At 42.8% G+C, this 27,663-nt stretch overlaps 1 protein-coding gene across 1 annotated transcript in view; it reads left to right on the top strand.

Moving 5' to 3' along the window:
- Positions 1 to 27,663, top strand: part of LOC131463410 (uncharacterized) — a 332,277-nt gene that overhangs the window by 285,245 nt on the left and 19,369 nt on the right. Inside the window, exon 9 of the mRNA XM_058635095.1 lies at positions 24,292 to 24,329. Coding sequence (XP_058491078.1) covers positions 24,292 to 24,329 — 38 coding nt within the window. The remainder of the gene's footprint in view (positions 1 to 24,291; positions 24,330 to 27,663) is intronic.

Here is a 27,663-nt window from a genome sequence, read left to right as displayed (position 1 = left end):
TCCAACACCTTGTAATGACAGTGTGATTGTTTCTCTGTTTGCCTGTTTTCATTCTCTACACCAGGGGTGTCAAACTCATTTTTGTTCAGGGGCCACATACAGCACAATTTGATCTCAAGTGGGCCGGACCAGTAAAAATAGTAAAATAATAGCCTAATAACCTATAAACAATAAGAAATCCTTGCTTTTTTTTCTCCTTTGTTTTACATTTAATGAAGGATATTTTTACAAAACATGAAATTTCTTGAGAAATATAAGTGCAATTTCAACAATATCGTGCATAAATGTACTATTTACACATCACACTGGATCTAAAAAGGCACAAACATTTCGTCACATGTATCTGGAAGAGAAAAATATTGTATTTGACATTACGTTTAGATTGTAATCGTAGTGTGAAATTTTAACAAATTCATCCTGTGGGCCGGATTGGACCCTCTGGCGGGCCGGTTCTGGCCCCCGGGCCGTATGTTTGACACCCCTGCTCTACACAGTCCTGTGTGCGGTCACTTCCAGGTCCAGTTTACCAGCGTTTTTTTTGTTATTTCACAGTGAACTATAAACTCTGCAAGCAACACAGAAATAAACAGACACATTTATGTTGTGGGAAAAATAACACTTCCACCACCTCTGCTCCCCTCCTCTCCGCTGTTTAACGCCCTCTGTGCCCCCCTTGGGCTAAACAGGAATAGGTCCAGCTTAGGGCCATAATTGGTCTTGATCCTTAGGCTGCAGGCATATTCCACTGGTGGGTCTGGATGGGGGGCTTGTTATGTGTGAAAAGGTGGCAGGGGAATGCCTGGCCAGTAATTAACAGTGTGCAGGAGACTGTGGAGGAGGAAATTTAAAAGTGAATGGTGGAGGCCAGTTCATTCTATGGCCCAGCTCTGCCTCTCTCCCCGCCTCCTCTGTTTCTCATCTATTCAGCCTTGCCTGTTATTGGAGCTGATGGGTTTATAGAGATTTTCACACTTTTGGAAGTTGAGCTGGTATTGTGAATTTGTTTTTGTTTTTTTGCTTGCTCCCTGTTCTGTGCCCCTTTGCCCCAGACTGCCACACACAAACATGATCCCCTACACTCTCGCGCATTTATTTTCGATTTAGCTCTCTATTTTATCCTTGGATAAAAGTTGTTGGTAGTAAATACCTACCTTACCTAGTAAGTGACCTTAAAGTTGTTGTGCATAACTTTTGTTTGTAAGATTCAAATCATTGTCAAAATCTTCTCTCTGTTTCTCGACATAGATTCTCACACTTCACTTAGCTTAGTTATTGGTTGTGTTGCTCCCTCCAGTTTCAAGCACAAGGCTCAAGATCATGGTTAAATAACGGGGCTTGTTCCACAAACCTGTGAACCTGTGAAATAAATAAGTAAATAAAGTAAATGAAATCAGAATACAAAACTTTACCTATATATGAAGATTTGGTCACTTCAAAAATATATTTAATATTATAAATATACACAAATATTAAATGAAACGCTTAAATACACAGCAATCTTGTCTAATTTTTCTACTTTTAATGTCAAATCTGTAGTTTGATTTCTTCTTCTACTCTATATAATAATGAATCAGCCTATGAGTAGGAACAAAAAAAACTGACAATATGGGGCAGTTACAGGTTTTATATAAAGACAGATGGATGCAACAGCAACACTGTGCTTTAAAAGCAAGATGGCTGCAAACGGTGTCACTGAAAACACAAAGGAAAGTCTCAGAAGTGAATTCTAATGCTCCAAATTTCTGGTCGTTCAGCAGTTGTCCCCGCCCGCCCCTGTGCTGCTGCTGTTTACACACAAACGCTCCCTCAGTCAGGGCTGCTTATATTGCTTGACAGAGTCCTTTTTAGATAAAGGATGCAGGATGCATACACGTGGGTTCTGTTAATGACCAAACAGGCAGAGGAAAAACAACGACAAACATCTGCAAAAGTTGCACGCCGGAGCTTAACATATCTTCGATGTATGGAATAATATATGCACAGGCTCTGACAAAGACGAGATTCTACTTTCTCTCATCGTTTGTCAGCCATGTCTGACTGTGTCTTCCCGTCTACTTCGTTAATTAGTCGTCACTGAGCCTTTATTTATAGTCAGGATTGTATCTTATCTCTGACAGACTGGAGGACTCGCTCACCCACTCAATCTCTCACCAACTCGCTCAGCAACGCGTCGAGTCTCCATCTTTGGATGGATTTAGTCTACACAGTGTTTCCCATGGCGGAGATGTCTAAACACAGAGAGGAGTTGAGTATACATATTGTAACACAAACCACACAAATATAATAACACTGCAAGATGAGTGTGATAAAGATAAATAAAGAGTACAAACGAGCGTCAGCGTTCGTTATTCCTTATGAAAGGAGGTCCTTTTCTTGCTTCTTTTTCAAACTGTCTAATGGCTTTAGATGGTTTGTTGTTTGTACGCAACAACACAAAACAGCAACACATTATTGTCCTTATCCAGGTTATAACTACACTCGCATGTTAATATTTCCCTTCACTCCCTATATGGCCTCTTAATCAGTTGCAAAGACGTTATTTGTTTTTTAAAGATTGGTGATCATTATTTGCAATAACATACAGTATGTGTGTGTGAGTTGGTGTGAGAGTGTGTAATTATACTCTGTATATATATATGTATATATACTGTAACATCACCAAATTGTTGTTTCTGTTTGTTTTTTGCCCTCGCGATACACTCGGGTGATAGCATGCCAGCGTTTCCACAGCCCTTCTCCTCTGCAGCCAGGCGGGATCCAGACTAAACATGTTAGTCTGAAGAGCGTGTTTACAATGTTTCAGCAGACAGACACACGCACAGACACGCAGACAGACAGGGAGACAGACAGACAGGAAGTGAGCCAAGCGATGAGAACTTCCCCGACAGCCCAGGAGATAAATGGGTGTGCTGCTAAATGAAGTAGGGAGAGACTTCAAATGAGCCATCGCAGAGAAGCACCCGGTATGGGCTTTTAAATACTTTCCCAAGGTTTGTGCTTAAAAATGTACGTGTGTGTGTGTGTGTGTGTGCGTGCGTGTGTGTTTTAAGTCTCTTCGCTCATGTGCAAGCATGTGTCTGCCTGTGTGTGGTTCTGGGGGTAACAGGTGGGAGCTATGCCATGTCCTGGTTAACAAGAGTGTTATTGTGTTGTTCTGTCCTGCATGACTGACCGTCAGCTGTGCGAGGTCATCCTCTTTCCCCCTTAACCCCCCGGAACACTAACACGCCAGCTACGCATGCCCGCACACACATAACACACACACACACTTTTCAGATAGGCACATACATATGGACTCAAGGACACACCCAATCACACACACACACACACACACACACAAAAGCCAGTTCTGTTATGCATCACTTGGTGGCCTGTAATTGAATTGGGACATGATCAGTGATATTTCCGATTTGGTGGCCCGATGCACCCCAGTGAAGAGGCATCTGCTCTCTTTTTTTTCCCTGCCACAGAGCTGTTCAAGGCTGCAGCCTGCACGGAACATGGCTTGAGAGGTTCACACACACACACACACACACACACACTGCTGCATACATTTCTTTCCTAAGTCACTCACACACTGTGCCCCGGGGCAGTCTTGCAGTTCTGTAACACTACCCAACAACAATACTCCCTCAACTGCTTGGCTGTTTACTCTCTGAAAGAGTTAAAGTCTTCCACTTAAAGGATTACCTTACGCTTCCCTGAACCCTGTGCCCTCGTTGCCCCGTACTCTTACCTCAGAAGCACACACACACACACACTGTGTTTCCACGCACAGTACCAAGTCTGACTTACTGCCCTTATCCCGCTGTACAAGAACTATGGGGGAATCGATTTATTCAATAAAGTGTGCCTGACTCGCTGCGCTTTGGTGGCGATTTGCCCTCTTTCTGCTCGCTCGTATTCGGCATTTTCCGGTTGACCTAGTTGTTAGCATGTAGAGCACCATTGTGTGTCTTTTCTAGCATCCATTAACTTAAAAATGTTTGATTCTTTAAGGTGACCGAGCCTAAATTTGATTTCATCGTCAGTCCGAAAATGCCTGAGTCATGTTTTTCACCCAATTGTCTTCTTCCTCTTCTTCTTCTAATGTTTCTGGGACAAAGCTCTGAGCTCGGGGGGGTGGGAACTGTGGATCATACGCTGAGTGCTGAAGCTACAATTGAGTCCAGTAATTCAACTCCCAATTGTATTATCTTGTGTGTTAGTCTGACTATGAGACATATGATTTAGGGCAATTTGTAGGGGTGGTGAAAATAAATTGAATTGCAAAAATGTCTCTAGAATTGTGATATTTGCACTGCAGTAGCTTGTTGAACAGGAACAGCTATAAGTGGCTGTTGCCAGTTTGCCTCAAAAAGTATTGGAAGCTGTGTTTATCAGTGTTTTCTGGTTTCCAGGGTTTGAAAAGACATGTTTTGAGAGGCTCTTTATCTTGTTTTCTTACAGCACTGGCTCAGTGAACGCAGAGTAGACTACGTTTTACTCGCCCGGCGTCGCTACTTTGCTACACTTTGGTGATAAGTTACCTGGCCGGAGAAGAGGGAGTTTACAGCGGTATAATAGTGGATAATTGTTCTCTATGTTGTGAATAAATAGAGAAATCCGGCACTATTTTTAACTTCTCAACATTCTGTTTTCTTCAGTTAAGCAGATATCGTGATGTATCGCTATATGATTGTCCTGCAATATCTTTATTATCACAGAATTGTTGTATTGTGATAATATTGGTATCGTGGAAGTATCGGGTATCGTGGAAGTATTGTTGTTTCCCACCCTAAAGTAGGCATTTCTAAAAGACATCATTTATGAAGTTATGTACCACTGTCCCATTCAATATATTCATAGATAAATATCATAATGATTGACTTACATGTGATGTGCATGTTTTTTTTTGGTTTTTAAATACGACTCGAGGGTTATTGTCTCAAGAAATTATCGATTCTAAAGTTCCTATACAATAATAGAATAGAACAATACATATTGAATTGGCATAGTCAAGCATATTGTCCCAGCCCTACTGGTTGTAGTTGGGCTAATACAATAATTTAGATTTCCTCTAACATCATGTAGTGACACACACAAATGAAAAGAGGCCGATACATATATCCACAAACACACACACACACATTTCTGGGCTGACAGTCACACAGACGGGGGATGAGAAAACATAGAAGGGCATTTATGGAGATTGCCTTTTGTCCCTGCTTTACCTTAATCTATTCTTGTCTACCTGCCACTGACTTCTCACCAGGGCAATAAAGAGCTGTCAGGAATCTGCTCAGTTCCACATTAATTTAACCAAGAGGTGGGATTTTTTTTTTCTCCTCCATTTCTTTTACATCTCAACCATTACATTACATTAACCTCCTCTTCTCTTACTGTCACTGATGTCTTACATTCTTTTTCCAGTGTATAACCTTTGAGGAACGTGCATTTCATTTTCTTGTGTCCTGCATTGTGATCCTAAGTGCTCATGGTAACTTTTCCAAGTTCGGGGTGGGCAGTCCCACTTCTCTCCCCTCTCCCTGTGCACTCTGAAGTGGAGCTCAAGTGCTCTGACATTCTCTACCTTCCCTTACAAAGCACCCCCTCCTGGGTTGGGGCGGAGCGATCAAAGCACTGAGGCGGGTATGTGGGGTCGTAACTGACGGACTTGTTTACAAACAGACTAATTGTTGCCCTCCCCTGTGCTGCTCCTTGCAAGTCATGTGTACTGCTCTCTGGCCTCCACTCAGACCTGGTATTAACATCTGTCCCATCGCGTTAAATTGGACTTGTTCACACCTGGAATGTGGACAAACGCATCTTTAAATCCACCTCTGAAAGTGTTTTTGTGTGATCTGAGGAAGCTTTCTGGACACAGTACACATGTCTTGATATGTCCACAAATCAAAATGATTCAGTTTTAATGATTTCTTTGTGACACCAGCAAATATTAACATTTAAGAAGCTGAAAAATCCGAAAGCACTGAGCAACTGATTATTCGATTATCAAAATAGTAATTGATTAATAATCAATTATTCAAATAATCGTTGCGGCCCTAGATCAAAGCAAAGGGTAAGAAGGGTGTGAGAGGATGGCTTGCTTGCTTGGTACTGACAGGTGTGTGTGTGTGTGTGTGTGTGTGTGTGATATTATTCTCAGATCCCGTTGCGCACTAACCCGCCCCTCTCTTTGAGGAATTCCAATCATTCATGAGCCACAGCGTTGTCTTAATCAGGGAGCTGTTACTGACGAGGAACCTCCTATAGTTTCTCGTCTCCCGTGCTTAAGAAAAATAATATATATATATAAAGGACTGGGGTATTGCCGGCTGTGACGCTGTCGAGCGCTCTCTTAATTACAACTCTCATAGGGCAGGAAATGCCGGGCTTATGAGGGGAGTATCATACACTGGGGCACAGAGATGTCCGTTTTGCTATCATCCACCTTCCTGGATAAACATTCAACGAGGACTGAGCCACTTTGCACGTCTATTTGTGGCCACACAGTGGGGAGCGGAGCCGTGCAGATGGATGAAGATACGTTCATCGTCAAGGAGACGTTAATACAGCGTTTACCTTGTAAGCGTTATTCGTGAAATGTATTTTACACATTCTTGCTCGTATCTAGCACAGCTTTAAAAACACATGCAGGCACCGGCCCACACAAACTCGCATAAAGTCACAAAGTCACACACACACTTCGAAGGGCCTCTAAATTAACATAATGTCATGCCTGCCCCTCAGAGAATGCAGTAGACAGCTGACTACTGGAGCTTATGAGAATGCTCTGTTGTCAAGAGGGAAGAATTCGCATGAAGGTGCCGCTTCCAGTTTATGGGCTGTGCATAACCCCCACATGTCAGCGAGTGCACATGTTATGTACATGTGTGTGATGTGGGGTCGTGTGTGTGTGTGTGTTGGGGGCAGTTTGCATGTGCACACATCCCACCTCTTATTGCACTCTCTTGTGTACGAGGTTGTTTATTAACCCTTTTCTCACGTGTACGTGTCTCTGTGTTATATTTATGCATTTGTTGCATGTCTGCTCTCATACTGCCTTTATGTGTGTGTGTGTGTGTGTGTGTGTGTGAGGAAGAGAACGAAGACAAGAGACAGCAAAAGAAAGCTTGATCCTATAAAGAGTCAAAAAATCTCTTTGAAGTTTCTCTTCTGACCTTGCTAGTTGTGTGAACACACATCCTGTTCAAAGTTTAGCTGCAGTGGCACGAGGAAAACGTAGAGCTGGAACGTATTTGTCACATGATGGCGTTTGACAAGTTGCTTAGCTATTTCACTGTCATCTTTAGAGGTCATCGCGCGGGCCGGATAGGACACTCTTAATCCCTCGTCGCCTTCTTCTCTTTTGTCATGAACTGGCCACAGTGTAACGTCTGAGATATTACGAGTTAAAGTTTTTTCTACTTTGAAAAATGTTGACATACTTATATAACACTGACACATTGTCACCACTGACTCTACCAACACCAGCAGGAGACATAGATACTCACTCACAACATGGCTGCCAACAGGCAAAGAAGGAACATCATCTACTAGGAATTCAGCATTTTTTCATCACAGCACACAGGTGTGTTGTTGAGTAAGTCCAAACATGTTATTTTGTGCATTAGTTTGATTTTATTCATCTGTTCATCAGACGCTAACTGATCAACTGCAGTAGTCAAGCAGCTCCTCTTTCCCCTGAGCTAAAAACGTACTGTATATAACATATTCTTGAAATATTATGGACTTAAGCGATAGTCTGTTTCTTCCTGTGACCCTTCTGGCAGCCCTGTTTTCAGGGAAAGCAACCCTCAATTTCACATGTTTGTTCTCTGCTCAACGAGGTCAGTGCCTCATACAACCACACTTTTCCTTTAATTTATGTTTCCCTTCGGGGTCGTTAATCAAAACAAGAGCCTGATACTGTAACTACGGACTCTACTATACTTGTTTTTAAAAGGACAGTCCTCATCCACGGTTGCAAAAACTGTGTCCAAAGGCCGCGCTGTCACGGGCGGCGTGTTTTGTTCTAGGGTCAGTCATTTTCCAGGAGGTGTGCAAAATAGCACTGACCCCACAAAATCGCTGACACTGAAGTATGGCATGTCACAGGTGAGGCCTATAACATGGAAAACACACACATACACATACACAGAGTATATCAACAGCCTGGTGAGGGCGAACTCCACAGAGACTTAACAATTAAATATGTACTCATATGTTACATATTCCTCACTATTAAAATCAACATGTCATTTCAAGAAAACACCTGTAAGCCTGGTTGCACAGCAACAGATTCTATTTCCTCTCAAACCTCAAGGTTGTATTTTTTTTTTTTTTTTTTTTAAGCAGTGGACAAAATAGCACCTTTAACAAGTGTGTTGACTCAGAAATGTGAGTGATGAGTCAATCCTCACACACGAGCAATCCTCCCTCTCGCTGGCCGACCTCATTTTCACCCACTGACTCAACTTCCCACCTCACTCCACATCACTCACCCTTCCTTTACCCAACTTTCTCAGCCGTGCCTCCCTTCAAACACTATAGGCTATTTCCGCTCTCTTCCCTTCTTAACAAATATGTTCTTTGGAGCCCTTCCCAGAATACGTTGGCATACACCCGTTGCCCACTCCCAATCTGCTGTCTTGTTTGACAATGATCCAGGAGACGGCGAGAGGGGAGTGAAGGTGGCAGGGGGTACGGCCATATTGATACAGTGCACTCATGGTACGACTAACCCTCAAGAAGAAGGACAGGTCCCTGTTCGGTGTAACATGGCATTAATGGTATGACATGGTTTATTGTAGAAAGGCTATACTCACAATCCCCCTAACCTAAAAATATCCATTCATGGTCTCTTTGATGGAAACTATGACTCTGGCTTAACAACTGCTGCAAAGTTATGAACAAGTGATGAGAGGCTGGACGAGAGAGAGATGAGAGAAAGATGTGAAGGGGTTGAGAGAGGAATGGGAGAAATGGGAAGAGGGCGAGAGAGGGATGAGAGACAGATGGGTGGGGGAGGCGTCAGTGGAGTCTGAGACCTGGAGGGAGGGAGTGCGAGGGTGAAGATAGGGCAGTGTGGGTCAGCACATGGGTCAAACTCTTCTTTCTTGAAAAAAAAAACGACGATGTTCTCCAGAGAAAATGGATTTGGAGACACGTTGTCTGATTGTTTAAAGTGAAACACGTTGTGCACGTTTGCGCGCTCTAACAAAAAGCAGAAGCATGTAAAATGTTTGCAACCAGATTAGACTTTATGTCTTCCACTTCCCTCCAAATATACCACTTGCTTCAGAAATCGACTCGACACAGAGCCCCATTGTTGCTCTCTGGTATCTCTATCCACCTTTGTACCTCTTGCAGAAGAGTGTAAACAGTAATCAATGTGTCAACTGTCACTTGTTTGCTAAGCCAATAACGTGTCCCTGGGTTTACTTAACAATGTAATGTGAGCCCTTTTTGTATGAAAAATGCATAACGATACACCTGCAGTCCACACTACCCTGACATTTCAGTGTCCAGACAAATAGAGAAGTTTGAAATCTCTGGTCAAGCAGAAACTGAGTTCTTTAGAAACTTTGGTATGACGCAGTTACCTGCATTCACTTACTGACCTGTTTGTCACATAACGGAAATCCTTGTGCTTATCTTTCACCATTGTTTTCATGACAACTGCAGCATAAACAAGGATGGAAGAGGATAGAATCGGCTTCCTGTCTACACTGACACATGCATGCCTGGTTATGTGACATAGGCTTTTAGGTTTTCTGTCAATCTTGCGTTCCAGGCCATGCCGTATTTGATCTCACGTTCCAATTTTGGGGTTTGTCTTCTTTGGCGTTTCCATTATTCTATTTTGAGCACTGAATTGCACACGTGTGGGTACCAGCGGACTGCCTCATAAAACCTCAAGCAAGTTTCCATGGTTACCGTCCTCTTCGTTGTCGTATTTGGCCAAAACAAGAGTGTGCCATCAACTGTACTGGAAAGGGAAGCCTGCACAGCTGGCAATGTACGGTCGTCGTGGATTCAAACTCGAGGTGTGCACGTTAGATCTGCATGGAACATGGTGGGACTGGGTGGGTGATGAAATGAACACCTCACTCATTGAACATTTTTTTACAGCAATAAAATCAAAATAAATCCAGGCGGCCTGATTATCATGATGCTCATAAGAGGGTTAACCGAACCTTAATCCTAACACCCAGTCTTAACCCTCAAAAAGCTCTTTACATCCGTGAGGACAAGGTCAAGATGTCCCCACAAGGTCGAGATTTCCTCACATAGACGGGTTTGAATCAAACTTTGTTCTCACAGCCTTCTACAGACACGTACACGCACGCTCACACACACACGCAGCACTTCAGAAATGCTCACTAAGGCTCGAGCGATCTCCTGGTAATGGCGTTTTTTTTAAGTGGCCTGTTTGCATAGAGTGTCTATAGAGAGAGCGAGCCCATGATAGAGCCAGTGACTAAGTGGGGGTTTGTTACAGTGACTGAACTCATATTCAGAGCCCAGTCATCCACCGGGGGACTGGCTGCTACTGTAGTCTGGCTGTGGTCTCGGAGCTATCACCAGCCAACACCGTTTTAGCAGTCTACTGTAATGTGACACTTGGGGATTTTTCAAAGCGTGATGACTATGTCGCGTACTTGTACCATGTGTACTATATGCGGTAGTTAATTCCTTTTTATGTGTGTCTGCATACCCGCGTGTGTTTGCATTCTTCTGTGTCCCTGGCTGTGAGAATATAGCGCTTGTATGCGTGCGTGCCTGCGTGTGCGCATTGCTGTGGAACCATAATAAACATCCTTTCTCTGATAGGATTGTTACCACAATCAGCCCGACTCCCCCCCCCCCCCCCCCGAGTGCCCCTAAAGAATTATTAGTCCTCTCCCTTCATCTCTGTGCTTAGATTTCTTTTTATGGTTTCTTTCAAATTTTTTTTTAGTGAAGTTATTTGCTTTTACTTGGCCATTGATAAAAGCTACATTAAAGCAGAGTGACTTTGATGCAGAGGAGAGGAACCTTTGGCAATGGGCCTTGATGAGACAGCCAAGCGGCCGGCCAGCCAGGTTTTCATTAGATGAATGCTGTGGGACTGAAGCCAGATAAGATGGGCGCCAACATGCTGGAGCCAACCAATATAGTTATAGCAAGGTGCTCTCTATTCCGCTTCCTCGACGTCACTGTCTGTCTTTGTGGAAGTCGCCGTCTGTCTCTCGCTGTACGACCTAAGAGAGAGGGTGAGACCGGTCTGGAAAAGCTTCCTTGCCCTTTGCAAATCAACACACTCAGAGCGGTGATTTCCATAAAGATGTCTTGGGCCAGCTTTGCTTAAGAATAGGTCGACTGAAATAGGTAGCTTAGTGGTAAATGTCACAGAGAGATCCAAGAGGCGGGGAGACACGGAGAGAAACAGAATGAGCGAGATGAGTAAAAGAAGAGGGGATGTGCGAAGATGACGTGCAGAAATAGAAAAGATTCAAGGGTTCATCGCTAAATTGCAGCTGTTGACATATGATTTGTAGTACGTGCTTGCCGCCAACAGATATGGTTTAACGTATTGTTCCGCACCTATTTGCAACACTTAATTGCAAGTGTCTTGTTGTCCACATTATAGAATTAGCTCAGCAATTACATGCTTGATTTCTATAAGAGCCATCAAGTGTCATCAAATGAAACGAGATGAAAACGAATGAGTGCATTTCTGTATCATCACATTTTTCAGACTTCTTATTTCTTTCTCTCTCGTCTTCATGTGTGAAGGTCAGTGGTCACATTATAAAGGGCATCTGTGATATTCATGGTCAGTCTTGTACTCTGGTCACACTTTTGCACCCGGACCATGTAGGATGCCCTGGATTTTCACAGACAATAATAGCTACAGGGGGGATGTGTTGAGGAGTACAGCTGGGCCATGACTTTTCTCCTCCGTCTGGTGACTACACACCGTTTAAAACAACACCCTGAGACTCTGCACTGGGCTGCTCTTTCACAGACTTCCTCTCTAAAGTTGACTGTAGTTAGCTAGTGATGTAAATGATGCAACTATGCGTTCCTGTGTTTCTGAAATGATATACTGATTAGGTGATGACAAGGTAAGTTTAGATAAGATAACTTTGTGTGTGCGTCATGTACATGACGATTGATCATTTTCAAAGGACATGACGTATAAATGGGTCACTCCTGACTGCCGTCTAGACTCATATAGATGAAATACCTTGTTGCGCTGAGCTGTTTTGGATTCCTGCATTCCTTCGCCAGGGCCCCTCGTCTTAAGTCGGTGTTTAGTGAAAGACATGATCCCAAGAACCAGATCACCTACACGGCAGGTATCCACACATCTATTTTGGTTGCAGTATGCACTCACTGGCCACTCCTTTGATGGTCTTTGCCATTCTCCTCTGACTTGCGGCATCAACAAGGCAGTTTTACTCACAGAACTGCTGCTCACTGCATATTTTACTTCTTTTTCCTGAACATTTCCTGTAAACCCTGTAGATGGTTTTGTTGAAAGTCCCAGTAGATCAGCAGTCTCTGAAGACCCAGCCCATGTGGCACCAACAACGCTGCCATGTTTAGAGTCAGATAAATCATCTCGCGTCTCCATTCTGATGCTCGCTTGGAATTTGGGTCACCCTGAACACGTCTTTGTGCCTAAATGCAAACAGACAGTGGCTGCCCACGCCATTGGCTGATTGGATATTTGCATTAACGAGCGGTTTGGACAGGTGTACAGTACCTCATGAAGTCTTCATTCTTGTGTGAATGTTAAAACACACCGTGCTGAATGTGGTGTGAATGTATGACCCTGTTTTGAAAGTGAATAAACATATAAAAAAGGGTGAGAGCAACAGTTTGACTTGTTATAAGTGTTGCGTGAGTGAGTCTGTGTGTGTATGTGTGTATGTGTACGTGGCAAATCCTCTCGCTGATTGGTTTAAACTTCTGAAAAGCTTGTGTGCGTGTGTGTGTGTGTGTGTGTGTGTGTGTTTATGTGGCTGATATCTATCGGGGCGTTAAGCTGATTAGTGTGAACTGTGGCCAGGTTCATTTGCATACGTTTCTTATCTCATTAGATTGGTATCAGCCTCTGTCACCATGCAAGACCTCGACCGGGATGTCTTCGTACCTCGCTCTGTAAGCACACAAGCTCATACCCATACACAACCCCCCCCCCGATGCCCCTGGCTAACAACAATGATAATGTGTAACACCAGCCAAGAAGTGCGGGCTCCTCATCTCCTCTTGTCACCCGCGCTGCTGCACCACTGTCACGGCAGCACATCTTACGTCTCCTCCTCCTCCTCAGGCTCTCCGTGTCCCTGGTCCGATCAAGGTCATTAACTCGCATCTCTTATTCCCATCTCCACACTGTCATCCTTGTTCATCTCATCGTCTTTTCTCCCTTTCGCCCTTGATTGCCTTCCATTGCTCTTTATTTATAAGGTGTCTTGAAGGTTTTGTTTTTGCATTTTAAGACTATTTTAATTGGGTTATTGAATTGCAAAATGGTTGCAGGGAAATTAAGTTGAGACCGCTTCCAGTCATGATTGATTTCATGATGGACATAGAATAAAAACGGACTTTAAAAACTGACTTCAATGTCTTGCCTGTGAGGGCAAATAGTGGCTCCACAATCTAACTTTGCATAAAATTCTCTTCCGCCGACATCCTTGTGTTTTGGAAAACAGACATCAGTCAACCGAGCTCCACGGACATTTACCGTCACACTTTCGAAAACTCTTGCGTGAGGATGTCACCTGATTTATCCACGCACTCTCGGCATATTTATTGACAAAATAAAATGGCACATTTGCTTGTTTGTAACTGTTTGACGGCACACTAACTTTTAGTGTGATTACTAGTTTTGCCTTTTAGCATGAAAGAATCTTTTTTTTTACCAGCCTTGTTAACTTGGACTCGCTCAGAGAGCCACTTTCTCCACTGACACTTGTGTGGTTTCCTCTGCAGGCGGTGCTGATGTTAAAAGGTGCTTCACACGCAGCGACGAGATAACATTTTATTTACTATCACGCGTTCCCTACCAAGGACGGCATTAACACTTTGTTTTATGAGTTGTGTCAGTGCCGCTACGCCTGTGGACAAACCAATACGTTGTTCTCATTTATCTATCAAGCCCTCGCCCGCCTTGAGTGAGTGGACCTGCACTGAGTGCTTGTTTCAGCGCTGCTCAGTCATCCCCTGTACATATTTCCATTGTCAGTCCAGACCATGGATACTGATGGAGATATACTGTATATCATTGCCTGGGAGGGGCCAGTGGAGAGACAGAGAGGTCATATTCATTTTTAGTTGGAGCCAATAGTGTAGGTTACAGTGTGCTGAGGTCAGCATATGTCCTCCAATAGCCATTTCAGTGGATCTACATTCATAAACAAGGAAATGCCGAGGAAGTCTGGAGCTACAATAAAACTGTCATGACTGGAGGAAGACCTTTGCTCCTTCCAGCGACTCATTTGCAACGGCGACAAGAGAGAGAAAATACCATCGTAATATGAGATTTGTTGCATTCCATTTGGTTAGTGACAGGTTTAGGCGCGCACACCTTGAGAATGGGAAGAGAAGGAGGTGTGATAAGAGTATTAATGTGCGGCAGCAGACTGTTTAATTGGCTTAGAGCAATTTTCACAATATCTGTAGTCTTCTCATCTTCAATCTCCCAAGTGTTACTAATCAGTTTCATGTCATTGTTTGCACCAGGATTTGTGCGAACCATAAAGTGAGCATGAATCTCGACACAATATTAAACAGGGTGTGATCTCTTCACGAACTGACTGATTAATGGAGCTAACAGAAGAAGTTGCTCCACTCGCAAACAAATCTGGCGTCACGTTCACAAACCTGAGCTTGATTTAGCGTCAGCCAAAACAGACGAACAATGAGAGCAACGTGGAGCGCAAACCTGTAAATAAATTCAGCTACACAAACCAAAAAGGATTTGGAGCTTTATTGTGATTTGTCATAATTTAATTTAAATCTGTGTTGTTTTACAGCCGTATTAGAAAGATGAAAGTAGAGGATGTTGTGAGTAAGTTAAAGTAAGTTAGTTTATTTATTTGTATTGCTTTACAACACAGGACATGAGTACAGATAGAGGCAATTTATTTCTTTTTTTTTTACTATTTTTTAAACAACTTTATGGGTTCTGCCAATTTTATTAATGAATTGGCAAAGAATTGTGTAAATTATACTTTTTTCCCTCAGATAAAGTCAGTAAAATTTTATTTTCTCATATAAGATTTTACATGTTAGCTTTTTGACTACCTAATATAAGCAATTTTGAGTATTATTTGTTGTTGTTTTTTACAAATTTTTATCAGTAGATTCATTTCTAAAGATCAACACTGGCCATAAAACATGGTTGACTTCTTCATGTTAGATACACACGTGTTGTTCTCATTGACATTTATGTGTTTTTTAGTGATTTACCATCAAAAATCCAACAACTGTGAACTTTTCCAACTTTATTGCACGTCACTTCTTCAAAACACACACAAAGACATGAATCAGTCAGACGTGTCAGACGTGTCAGACGGAGGACATGATGGACGCGGCTACCTGACCTCTCCTAAGTGAGAAGGCGTGTCCAGAGTTTTGACAGGAGAATCTTACAGTTCACCTCTTGTGATTACTTTGTACTGGTTGGTGTACCTCCGCAGCGATGAAAGCCGTACATGAACATGCCTGTGGGTTAACTGTTAGTTAGAGTTAGTGGGGAAAACAGAGCTGCACAGACAAGCCCTCACATCTTTGTTCCCTTCAAGAGGCTAATACTTTATTTATAACACTGCACCCCCCAGGTGCACACCCCAGGTCCCTGCACAGCCCTTTCTCTTCCCCACAGATACACTCTGCGCCTCTGCCGTGTGCAGTGCTACCTAGCGCACCTTCACATGCCTTTTCTTTCAACTTCCCACTCCTACGGCTGCAAAAGTGGAGGAAGTTGAGGAGGGAGATACAAAGACGCAGTGTAACGCACATACAATCTGCAGACTGAAGCGGTTTCATCGCCATGGTCTCCAAAGTCTCGCTGCAGTTCTCTTGTGCGCTTGAGAGAAAGGAACCGAATCCCCTATCCTCTAGCCTTGCTCACTCCCGCCAAGCTGAAAAATACCACAGAGGAGAAAGAGAGCGCGAGAGATGCAGTAAAAGAAATGTTGGGGAACACTAAAGGAATGGAGAAGTAGAACTGGAGGTTGGGGGGTGTGGGGGGGTGTGATTGGAGAAGACAAAGAACTGGGAGGGGATTGCGAGGAGAAAGGAGAGATTGAAGAAAGCATGATAAAGAAGGGAAGAGATGGCGTGTAGCCCTTTTTAAACTTGGAGATGCTCAATCCCTTCTTCTCACTCCAACCTGCATTTCTGGGTCACTAGAGACATTTAAACTGCACTTATAATTAACAGCTATTTTTAAACAGGGAGGGAGAAGTGGAGCGGTGGCGAGGTACAAAAGCATTAAAATTGCCCCAGATTCGCTATTGAATAGGACACATCAAGGCAATATGCTGGCAGATCAAAGTGAGCGAGGAGAAAGGAGACAGGGCCGATCAGTGGGGATAAATTGTTCCTTTTATAATGGCATAAGAATAGACCTCTCTGCAGCTGAAACAATTTAATAACTGCATTCATTACCTCTGTCCGGCCTGTCTTCCTGTCTGTCTGCCGCACAATGTGCAAACGCCTCTGCCATACACTATACCTCTCTTTGTCCCTCCTTCTCCCTCCTTCTCTTCCAAACTTATCACCTCACTCCCTTTTCTGTCTCTCACGTCCCTCAGTCCCCGCTTTCTCCCCCCCGCCCGCCTCTAAACGCACCCTCCAACAAACCCATGCATCCTCCAGTTGTCCTCCATGCAGCCCCCTTTATCCCCACAGCCTTGCCCGCTGCATCCTGCGCACCTCAGCAGCAGCAGCAGCAGCAGCAGCCACAGTGGCAGAGGTTCCACTGAGCCGCCGTGCTGCAGGCCTCGCAATGAAGATGTGCAATGTCTGACACTCTTGGAATGAGAGCCCTAATAGAAGGGGAAGCGGTTATCACAGGGCTCCCTCAGGACCAGCCTCTGTGCGCCTGACGCTAATTATGGCACATGCAAATGAATGTGCAGCATTAAAGTCAGGAGGAGTCTGTGCAGTCTCTCGCTCTCTCTCTCTCTCTCTCACTGTGTGTGTCTGTGCGTGTGTGAGGTTGTATGTGTGTGTGTGTGAGTGTGTGTGTGTGTGTGCGTGCAGACTTTCGAGTGAGCTTGTTTTAGATACAGATGTGCATGAGCACATTTCTGTGCACAACAGGAATAAATCATTAGGCTAACACCTCGTTTACCTTTTCACACCTGCAATAGTTTAGACGTTAACATCAATTTGTCCTTGGTCTTTATGTGTGAACTTGCATCAGGTATCTATCTATCTATCTATCTATCTATCTATCTATCTATCTATCTATCTATCTATCTATCTATCTATCTATCTATCTATCTAATCCGATTGATCAATCGATCTTGTCCTCTGTGTGTCTCTGTCTCTCTCTCGTGAGCAGATGTGAGGCTGAGGATCTCACTCACAGGAGGATTCCTATAAATACATCTCCCTCACATTCATGAGCAACCTCTCCAAGAGGGCGTCTTTATTAAAACCATTTTGTCTTCCCTTTGTGTGTGTGTGTGTGTGTGTGTTGTGTTGTGTTGTACTGTACTGTATGTGCGTCACGTCAGCATGTGTTAATTTGTGCGCGTCGTGTCGTGCGGATGTTTTTTATTTGTGCGTTTGTACACAATTGTGTTTTCCCATTCCAGTATGTGTTTGCACCAGCGCTTTTATGTGACGCCCCTGTCTGTTTTTCCTTTGTTTTATGTGTGTGTGTGTGTGTGTGTGTGTGTGTAGTCTGTATGTTGGCCATCTTATCTCCCCATTAGCCTCTTGTGCCCTGACCAGTATTCCCCCTCTCCCCTTCCTGCTTTCTCTAATGGGTAATTTAGCCATGCTCGCCTGACATCTAGCCTATTCCTTGTTTAGTTGCCATGGCTACGCAGGCCTATGGATTGCTCCCTTGCTCCCTTGGCCTTGCTCTGGATGCTATAGATGTCTCAACTATTAGAGGGCAGAGCTGCTAAACACAGTGTGTATGTGCACACACAGAGACGCAGATTTACAATGTAGCACACTCTGATGTGAATATGGAAGGATCGAGAATCTCTGACACGGGGAAAACACAGAAATGAATAGTAATATTTTGATAATAGGTTGGTTTTTTTAATGGAATTAGAATTCACCTCTCAGCTAAAGCTTAATATTTGATTCTTTATGTAAATACTAGTGTGCTTTCCATTAATATGTATAGCAAATTTGAACCATATTTTCCAAATGAAGGTAACAGTTTCTATTCACTACTCTTAAGCGAATGACTGAGAGTGATAAGTTACAGAGATAAGGAGTACATTTACACAGAATTTGAAGTCCAGGTCACCAAAGACGTAAGAACTTGATGATGTAAAAAGAAAGAGCACCAAGCAAGCAGATATTGTACATGGACACATTTAATGACTGCTTACTAGAAAAAGATATTTACGTCAACAGATGTCCTCATCAGTTTTTAGTTTTTTTCTGCAGTGTTGTGAAATGCCAAAACTGGAGTGATGTTTCTGAATGTCCTTATTATATTATGATCTATTATGTGATATTTCAAAAAGAATAACATTTTCTTCATTTTCTGTGTTTCCATTCACTTTTATTTGACTGGTCAAATCCAAAAGTTGCACAATAATTCCCCCAGTTTCTGTATATGCTGGGTCATATGTTGCACTCTGACACATCAACCAAAGCTAGATATCAGTCACTGACAAAAGTTGGCTGAACTTTTATTTCTGCTCACATGTTTTGCTAATTTGTTGGAATAACCTATATGAATGAATCACTATGGTAACAGGAGATGTAAAGCAGGAGTGGCGGTCTACAGAACACAGTTTATTATTGTTATCCTTTTCTTTTATTTATAGTTTTTCTAATGTGTTTTCTTTTAATTTAAGTAAGAAAATGCAATCATTCATTCAAAGTTCAGAGTTCAGAGAACATTTTCCGTCTGTGTCAGAATCACGTTTGGTACCCAGCTCCACAGCTGGCGTTGCGCTCGCCCAACATCATTTTCCTGATGAGAGGATATGGTGAACTGAAGTGCTCTCTGTTGTTTTAGCTTTATGGTCATCTTAGGTAACTTTTAGCATCATTCTCTGCACCATGTTGTGTTTTGTTTTTTTTTTCTTTACAAGGTTTTTATCGTCTCTACTTCCTTGTTATGACAGATCCGGGCCTGGCTGGAGGCAGCCACCTGCTGATAGATGAGGCCCTTTTGTACTTCCCAAAAAGAAATCATAACCCACACACCTACAGAGGCCAAGCTCGATGAGTCAGTGTGGAAACATAAATGTGTGCGCGCGCGCCTGCTCGCGCGTGCGCCCGTGTGTGTGCGCTATTGATTCCTTTTTTCATTTTCTTAGTGAAATATATAAAATGAATTTGAAAAGTTCAGAGTCCTCTGCCTCTCAGGAAACTTTAGTACTTTGTACTCTGTCATCAGTTCTGTGTGAGGTCGCCGTAGTCGATGCAGTGCCATATGCCAGAGCTGCTTTTTAGTTACACATACACACACACACACACACACACACACACACACACGCGCGCGCGTGCAGAAGAATGAGGGTTGCAGGCAGGTAGATGAAAAAAAAAAGAAAAAAAAAAAAAGCTGCAGCTCTGAATTACTCTCTCTCTCTTTCTCTTCCTCATGTATTTTGCAGGACTTGCAAGTCGGAGGCAGAGGGTTGCACCGAGGTGCTCCGGGGTCAAAACAAACAAACGTGCCTGAAGTTTTTGTGCTTTGCTGAAGATCTTGTTGTCTTTGAAGTCTTCACTATCAAGTGCAAAGGAGAGGAGGGAGAGGCAAACGGGTGTAGGGAGAGTTGGGTTAGAGAGAGCGCGAGTAACGAGGGAAGAGAGAGAGAGACGATGTTTCACAAGTGCAAAGCTCTTGAGTTGAAACTGTGCCTGTGCTGGGCCTACAGAGAGCAGATGACAGTCGCTTTGGTTTTCTTTTGTAGAGCTCACAGTACTTTTGCCTTACATAACCCCTCCCATTGTGCTTTTTTTTTTTTCTCCTCACTTATTTGGGGAGAAACCTTAAGTATGCACTTTAAAAATGGAATACTTTCATGTGTTTGGCTGTAGAGGGAAGAGAGGGGGCGCAATATAGATCACATATAAAAAGGGTTTGGCTCTGACAGGTTTTCAGAGTATTTAAAATGATACTCCTCTATCAGGTAAATGAGCGGAATTTTGAATTTAACAGCATGCAGCAGTTTCTTTGGGGGGGAATGAACATAGAGAAAGAGGAAAGGACAGGAACTGAAGGTGGATTTCTTTCACCCTGAACAGAAAGAGTGACAATTTGGAAGTCTTGAAACATTGAGGTTTTAAAGCGTCATGGAGGCGGAAAACACAGTGCGATAACAGTGTAATGGAAATAGAGTCAGCAAATAAAACGTTTTGCCGCGCTGGAAAAGTACAGCGCAAGTGAGGAGTTAAAAAACACATTCCTTCACTAAGTGGAAGCAAAAATGACTTCAATAATTAATGGAATCAGCAGTGAATCAACAACCGCTGATGCTCTTTATTTACGGCGTGAGGTTTTATTCTTTTATTCTTCTGTGGTAACACGGCCTATTGATTATCTCAATGAACGTACTCAAGATTCACTTCACATCAGTTGTCTTTGGAAACCTAGCTTGAGATAGACATATAGCACGATAAGAACAGATACAGCAGTGCAGACATTCTTTTTTTTTTTTTTTTTTTTTTACCCCTTCCCCCATCCCAGATTCCCCATAAGGTGCCCCTTACCCCCCTTCTTCTCCCCCCCCCCCCCCTCCCCTCTGCTTCTCTGTGAGGTTAAAGCGCACCTTCCCACTGAAGGGCTCTGGGGTCACGCATCTGCATGTGAAATGTGAACCCGCTGACATTCCAGGGCAGCCCTAAGCCGTGCAGTCCCTTTGTTCACTTGGGTACCAGTGTCAGGCCTAACAAGCCTGGCGAGAGTCTCTGAGGGAGGAGAGTGAGAGAGAGAGAGAGAGGTTGGTGTGTTATTGATGTCCTCTGCAACAATCCATTTTCACACATGCCAAAGAAAGAAGAAGAAGAAGAAGAAGAAAAAAAAAAAAGGAAAGTTATGTTTCTCAAAATGGTAATACAAATTTACTGCACAACCTCCAAGTGACATTGTTGCCCCTGAGCTGGCGGTAACACCCGGTGACTTTGCTTTGGGTACGTTAAAATGGTAATGCATGGAATGGTCTATATATTGAATGAGGTCAAGGCAACCATAAAATAAAAAAAATAAAAAAAAAACAACCCAGCAGGTTTCCTTGACAACAACATAGACAGACGTTAGTGATTGTTAGAGCGGCGTTGACGCTGGAATTGCTTTTTTCCCCCCTTACTTTTCTGCCTTGTGATGTTCGATTCGAATCCACCCCCCCACCCCCCTAAAATTGACTAAAGCTGGTATGTTCGACGCAACAGAAGCCTTTCAGGCACATCTCGGCGGACATGCGTGTTCTTTTGAATCAGGCAGCACACAGAGGTGCTATGGCAGGGCTGGGGTCCTTTCAGCCTGTGAATTAAGTTCTGAGGCACAAAGGGCAGCTATTCACCAGGCAGTGATGGACTTCACACGAGCTTTTATGTCCTCACTGGCAGGCAGAGAGAGAGGGAGAGAGGGAGAGAGAGAGAGAGGGAGAGAGATAGAGAGAGAGAAGGGGGGAAAAGTTGAAATGAGAGGAATAGAAAACAGACATTGCCAAGGGAGCAGTGGAATAGACTGACAAATATGTTTTAGTAGAAAGCAATAATAACTGTAGCCACAGGCAGTCCTACACACGTTTCTATCATCCTCGTTTGATTATTGTATTTTTAAACCCATTGTAATATCGTATTAGTAATGGCCGACTGATGGGAATCGTTTGAAAATGGTGAGTCAACAGGTGTCGCCGAGTCATTTAAAGCTTGTAGTGTGATATAAATCACATCAGTGTGGTCATTTACCCTAAAAAATACACATGAACGCAGGGCTACAGTCAATGTCAGGTCAGCTTTATTTATATAACAGATGTCATACACAAGTGAACTCAGTGTGCCTCGCAATAAAATCACATTAATGAACGTGAAAGACCAAAACGAAACACTGAATCATGCACACACACATGTCTGTATATTATGGGACTCGTGTGAAGATCTGAAGGGGACTGACTAGGCTGTAGTCAGTGATCATGTCAGATATATACAGTATATGTGTGGTCGGTTAACCCCAAAGTTTCTATATGATTTTGAATGATTTTGATTATTGTTTTGTCCGGCCACGACTAATGATTATTTTCTCAATTCATCTCGACTTGTTTCGTTCCGTAAAATGTCAGAAAATGTTGAAAAATGTCAGAAAATGTTGAAATTTGTGTTGTCCACAAACAAACCAAATGTGTTTTTTTAATTATTTCTGTGTTATATGGAGCAAAAAAAAAACAGAAAATATTCGCATTTAAGAAGCTGAAAAATCAGAAAGCTTGTGTTAGTTTTTGCAAATCAATTATCAAAATAGTTTAGATTCATCGATTAATCGTTGCAGCACTTGTATCGTGCGTAAAAAATATGCTCAGCAAAGATACACAGCAGCAAGAAAGAGTAGAATATGCTGTTTATTGCATGTAGTATTAAACAAATCAACCTTCCTTATGTTCTTTTGGAGCCATTTTATAGACACAGATCCTGGTGTTCTTAATTAATTATAGTGAGGAGAAAGAAAATACAAAGAAAGTGTCATGCAGTCTCAAATTCATCTATTTCATAAGAACTCAAGCAACCTATTTTCTTTGGGAACTCTTTTGTCATATTTCCAAATGTAGGCAAACTTCACCGTTTATGTGTGTTTGTATTTTGACAGTGTTTCACCACACAGGACCACATGGGCGTTTTTACGAACTGTCATTAGTCATTTGTCTCAGTCATGACACTCTTTATTGTTACAGAAAAAGAAAGAACAGAAATATGGAGTACCTGTCAACAGAATCATAAAAGTGTCTCGTTCTGACAGTAAGAATGTGTGCACCTGTTATTTCTGTCTTAAACCTGCTTTGATTTTGACCTCTGGAATCAACACGTGCAGCAGCAGCAACAGTCCCGTCTATATACTCGTCTTATACGATCAGTATAATCTCCTAATTTGCGGTGTTTTATACCCATTCGTTTAATTGGCATTCACTCCTGAGTTAAATTACTCTGCAAAGCACACAGGTTATTTTTTTAATACAGATACAAATCATAAACATTAGACCCAGGTGAACGTGTTCATTTCCTCTTCATCTGCTCCATTTAATGTTTATAGCAATCCTTACTTTTTAAAACATGGGGACATTTATTTCATCAGTCAGATCCTCAAAATCCATGGTTCTCAAACTTTTTTATACCAAGTACCACCTGAGAAACTATTGAGAAACTCTCCCAGGTTTAAAAAAATCCAAGATACACCTGCTAATTTCAGTGTGAGAGAGGTTTTAATGAGCACTAAGGTCCAAATGTGTTGTCACCAAAAACCTCCACAAGGTCATAGAAAACACCAACACGCCACAACACGCACTGCCCCTTCAACACGACACTTTTACTTACACACACAGTGTAAGTGGGGCCTTCCACTCAGGTCCCACATTCCTTCCCCTGGGGAGCCAAGTGCAGTGTGAGTGATTCAGTTAGCGTTACTACATACATTAGAGCTGTCCATCCATCCGGTCTGCTTTTCCAAACACATCCATCCCGGTCCTAGTTAAAACACTGGGGGATCTCCTCCGCACCACCTCCACCCCTCCCAAAGTCTTTTATGATGTCCATAAAATGGAAGAGTGCAGCTTTACTTGAACTAATAATATCTGAGCTTACAGGGCTGTGATTGATGATCTTTAAAGCCAGCCCGATCGGTCTCATCTTTCTTCAGATTTTTATCACTGACTTGTTTGCAGTCATGTGCAATCACAAGCACCGAGAGAGGTAACAAGTGCTTGATGTATGATGCTTGAGCCACTTTTGTCAGCTACGCATTTCCCTCCTCTCCCTTCACTTTTTTTTTTTTTTTTTTCTATTTTAACCCCAGGATTTTGTTTGTTGCCTCACTTAAATTGTTGTTTCACTGTGCTCTCTCTCTCCCTCCCTCTCTCTCTCTCTCTCTCCTGTTCTTTCTTTCCTCAGATGGTGGGAATGTCTTCTCCTGGGGAATGGGGCAAGAGGTGAGCCAAACATTTTTCCACTTTTGGCTCTGCCAGGAGAAGCGGAATAAGAACAACGCTGGACTGCAGCCTTTTTTCATATTGCACAAACTCTCTCTCTTACACACCTACAAATACACACACATGGAAACTTCTCCCGGATTTTTTTTTTTTTTTTTTTCGAAAACATTTTGAGGTCTTTATTCTCTCCAGAGTACAGATTAAAAGGTTTTGGGGGATTGTGTCTGAGCCCTCCCTTCAAGCACTTAATATCCTTCATGTTGTGCCAAGAACGCACATCTTCTTAAATTCTATAAATCACCTTTATGGGATCTGCAGTTTGTCCATTTCAACTCCTCTGCTTCACATGGACAGAGCAGGAAATCCTCGTTGTGGGATGGACTGTAGTTTATGCATGTGTGTGCCCTTTTCAATGTATGTGAGCGTGTGTGTGTGTTTGTTGGACCTGTCCCGTCTCCCCCGCCTCTGCTAGATAAAGAATCCCACCTGTCACTGAGGATTGTTCTGGCCTTTCGTTTAAGTCGTTCTTTAAAGTGCCGCATCATTACACAGCCTCCAGACAGATCCCTGGGAGTGTAAAACCTAGGCCCACCTCAATCCCTCCGTTCCTCCCTCTGTCTCTCTGATTCTCTTTTGGTCCCCGGCTTCCGTGTTTATCCGCGAGGTCGTTTGGAAACGGCGGCGGAAATGCGATCGCTGGGTGAGGCTGCGTCAGGACAGTGAGACAAACGCGTAGGTGAAGGTTAGGGGAGACGGAGGGAGCAGTGAAAATGTTAGATATCAGCTGTTATGAGCTTTGACGTGGCCTTGGCTTCCACACTGCACTCTTATTCTGCAGCCTGGCGTCTAGTCTAACTGGACTCATTGGATTTTCATAAGCGTCCGCACGTCTATATAACTCCAAGTTAGTCTCTGCAAGGGCACAGTCAATTTTCTCTCTTCTCTCCCCTCATCGCGTTCCGTCTTCCTCCTGCTTCTCCTATCTCTTCTCACCTCCCCCCCCCCCCCTCGCTCCCTCTATTTTTCCTCCATCCTTGTACCTTTCCACTTGTACCCTTCCTTCCCCAATTTTTTCCTCACTCGTCCTCCATCTTTCATGTCTTTCTGCCCCCTCTCGCTCTCTATCCTCCGTCTTGGAGCCGTTTCTGATGATTGATTGTTTCTCTGTGCAGTCTGACAGGATGTAGCACACTCTCGGCCCCAGGGGCCCCTCGCAGACTGCGCCACCTGATTAAGACTCCCTCTGTAATCAGACACATAGTGCCACACTGAAACTACTCCCATCAACATGTGAAAATAAAAAAAAAAAAATGCTTCCACCTCTTGAAAGATAACACTTTGTTTGTCGCTGGAGAAGACGTGAGTCGAGAGGCCATCGTGAACTCTTTTTTTTTTTTCTTCTTTCTTTTGCTAAGCGGATACCTTCCCTTCTCTGGGGCTTAAAGGCTCTTATGTATCAGTAGCCGTATAAAAGCAAAAGGTCTTAAACCTAATAAAGTTCTCCGCTGCCTTACCAAGGTAAACCCAGGCAGCTCTAACCCTATTACGGCTGGTAATAGTATTACAGATAGAAATCTCATTGTTTTCCTTCTACTGAGACTAAAAGACGGACGGCCTGCGCTGTATCACATGATTGAGGTGAGAAGGAATTTGAATGATGTCAGGAAGTGCATGCCACAGCCAGAATCAATATGTTAACAGCATAACAGCGGTGGCAAGTGAGTTTCGAAGCAAGTAAGTGAACTCAAAGTGATGTATTTGTTTCGTAGAGTAAACAATCACTTTTGCGTTCGCTCTTTAAACGTAGAGCACGCATATCTAAATATCGGCCCGCTATTATTCACGTTATAGATTATTAAATTAACCAGCGAGCCAGTGTAGCTGATACAGTTAATTCAATAAAGACAAATACATCTGCAGTCTAGAGTCATGTCTGGATCTGTAATGTCAGCGGTGTGATAGCGGGGTCAACCCTCTGCCAAAGTTCTGACACAAGAGTTCAACTGGCCACAGACCTGCATTGACGTGCAATCCAATCGACTTAAAACCCGGGCTATAAACAGCCTCGGTAATGAGGTGGACGGAGGGGGAAAAACTGCTCTCATACAGAGTAGATAATGTTTGCACCGAGATGAACTGGAGATTTCAGTATATCTGCGTTAGCGATGACTCGCACAAAACCTACAAAACAAAATTCCTCCCGGATAACATTACACGCTTCTCAGGGAAACAAATCAGGAAATAAAGGTCTGGCCTTTGCGTGTGTGCCTGAGAACCACAAATAACGTGCATGTCTGATTTATGTTGTCATTTTCCTCTTTGCTCATATTTGTGTCTGCTTTTTTAATTATTTGGACCTTGAGTCTGGCAATGAACTGCACCGAGCTGATGTCCAACGAAAGCCTCTTTTGCACTAAAATTAGGGCTCGTACACGGCATTTGTGAATCTGCTAAAAGAAGATGATTAACACCATTCTGTTTGCCAATAGCTGATCTTGTTCTGTGGTGTTTTTTCCACCACTACTCTGTCATCCATGCAAGAATTATGACATCATAAATGCACCAGACTCAAAACAAGTTGAAGGGAGAAGAAAACGACAACATGGAGTTACAGCCGTTACACGATTTGGATATTTCCCAGATTTTATGTCAGAAAATGGCTCAACTCACCGTTATTACATGAAGCTTAAGCAGAACACTCATTTTTTTGTTTAAAACACACATAAATTCTAAAAACAATAACAATAAACAAAAAAACAAACAAAAAACTGCTGGCTTTATTTTTGTTTGTGGATACATTTTTGTATAGATGGTCAAAATTGATCTTTTTGGAAACAATATTGCCCTCATTCACTTCCCTGAGTGGTTACAGCCATGTCTAGACGATCAGCTGTGAATGAAAAACCTTTACTTTCAGTTTCTCTTCGTTGATCTGATAAAAGGAAATAATTGTACTATTTTTAACCATTTCATACAACTATGCGGGACAACTGCAGAGGACAGAATCAATCATGTGCCTGCGTAATATATTGTACCTGAATGGATTGTATTAGGTAAATTAGCTAAATCTGGACACAGATTGTTTTTAAATGAAAACAGAAGCACAAGCTAAATTAGAACAAGGAAACGTGATAATTATGTAAAACTGAAATACTATAACATTGTTTCTATTTGCAGTGTGTATGTAAAAATGAAAATGGTCTATATCGCTGAGAAAATAACACACAATCAGCTATTTGTCTACAGACTTCCCTGACAGAATCCACCCAGGACTGAGACAGAAAAGGCTCCGCTGTCATGTATGTTTCTGAAAAGCTGTCAGTCAAAAACTGGT

This window comes from Solea solea, chromosome 8, assembly GCF_958295425.1.
Source record: "Solea solea chromosome 8, fSolSol10.1, whole genome shotgun sequence".
Lineage (NCBI taxonomy): Eukaryota > Metazoa > Chordata > Actinopteri > Pleuronectiformes > Soleidae > Solea > Solea solea.
Note: the sequence above shows the minus strand (reverse complement) of the source record. Positions and strands in the feature narration are given on the sequence as shown.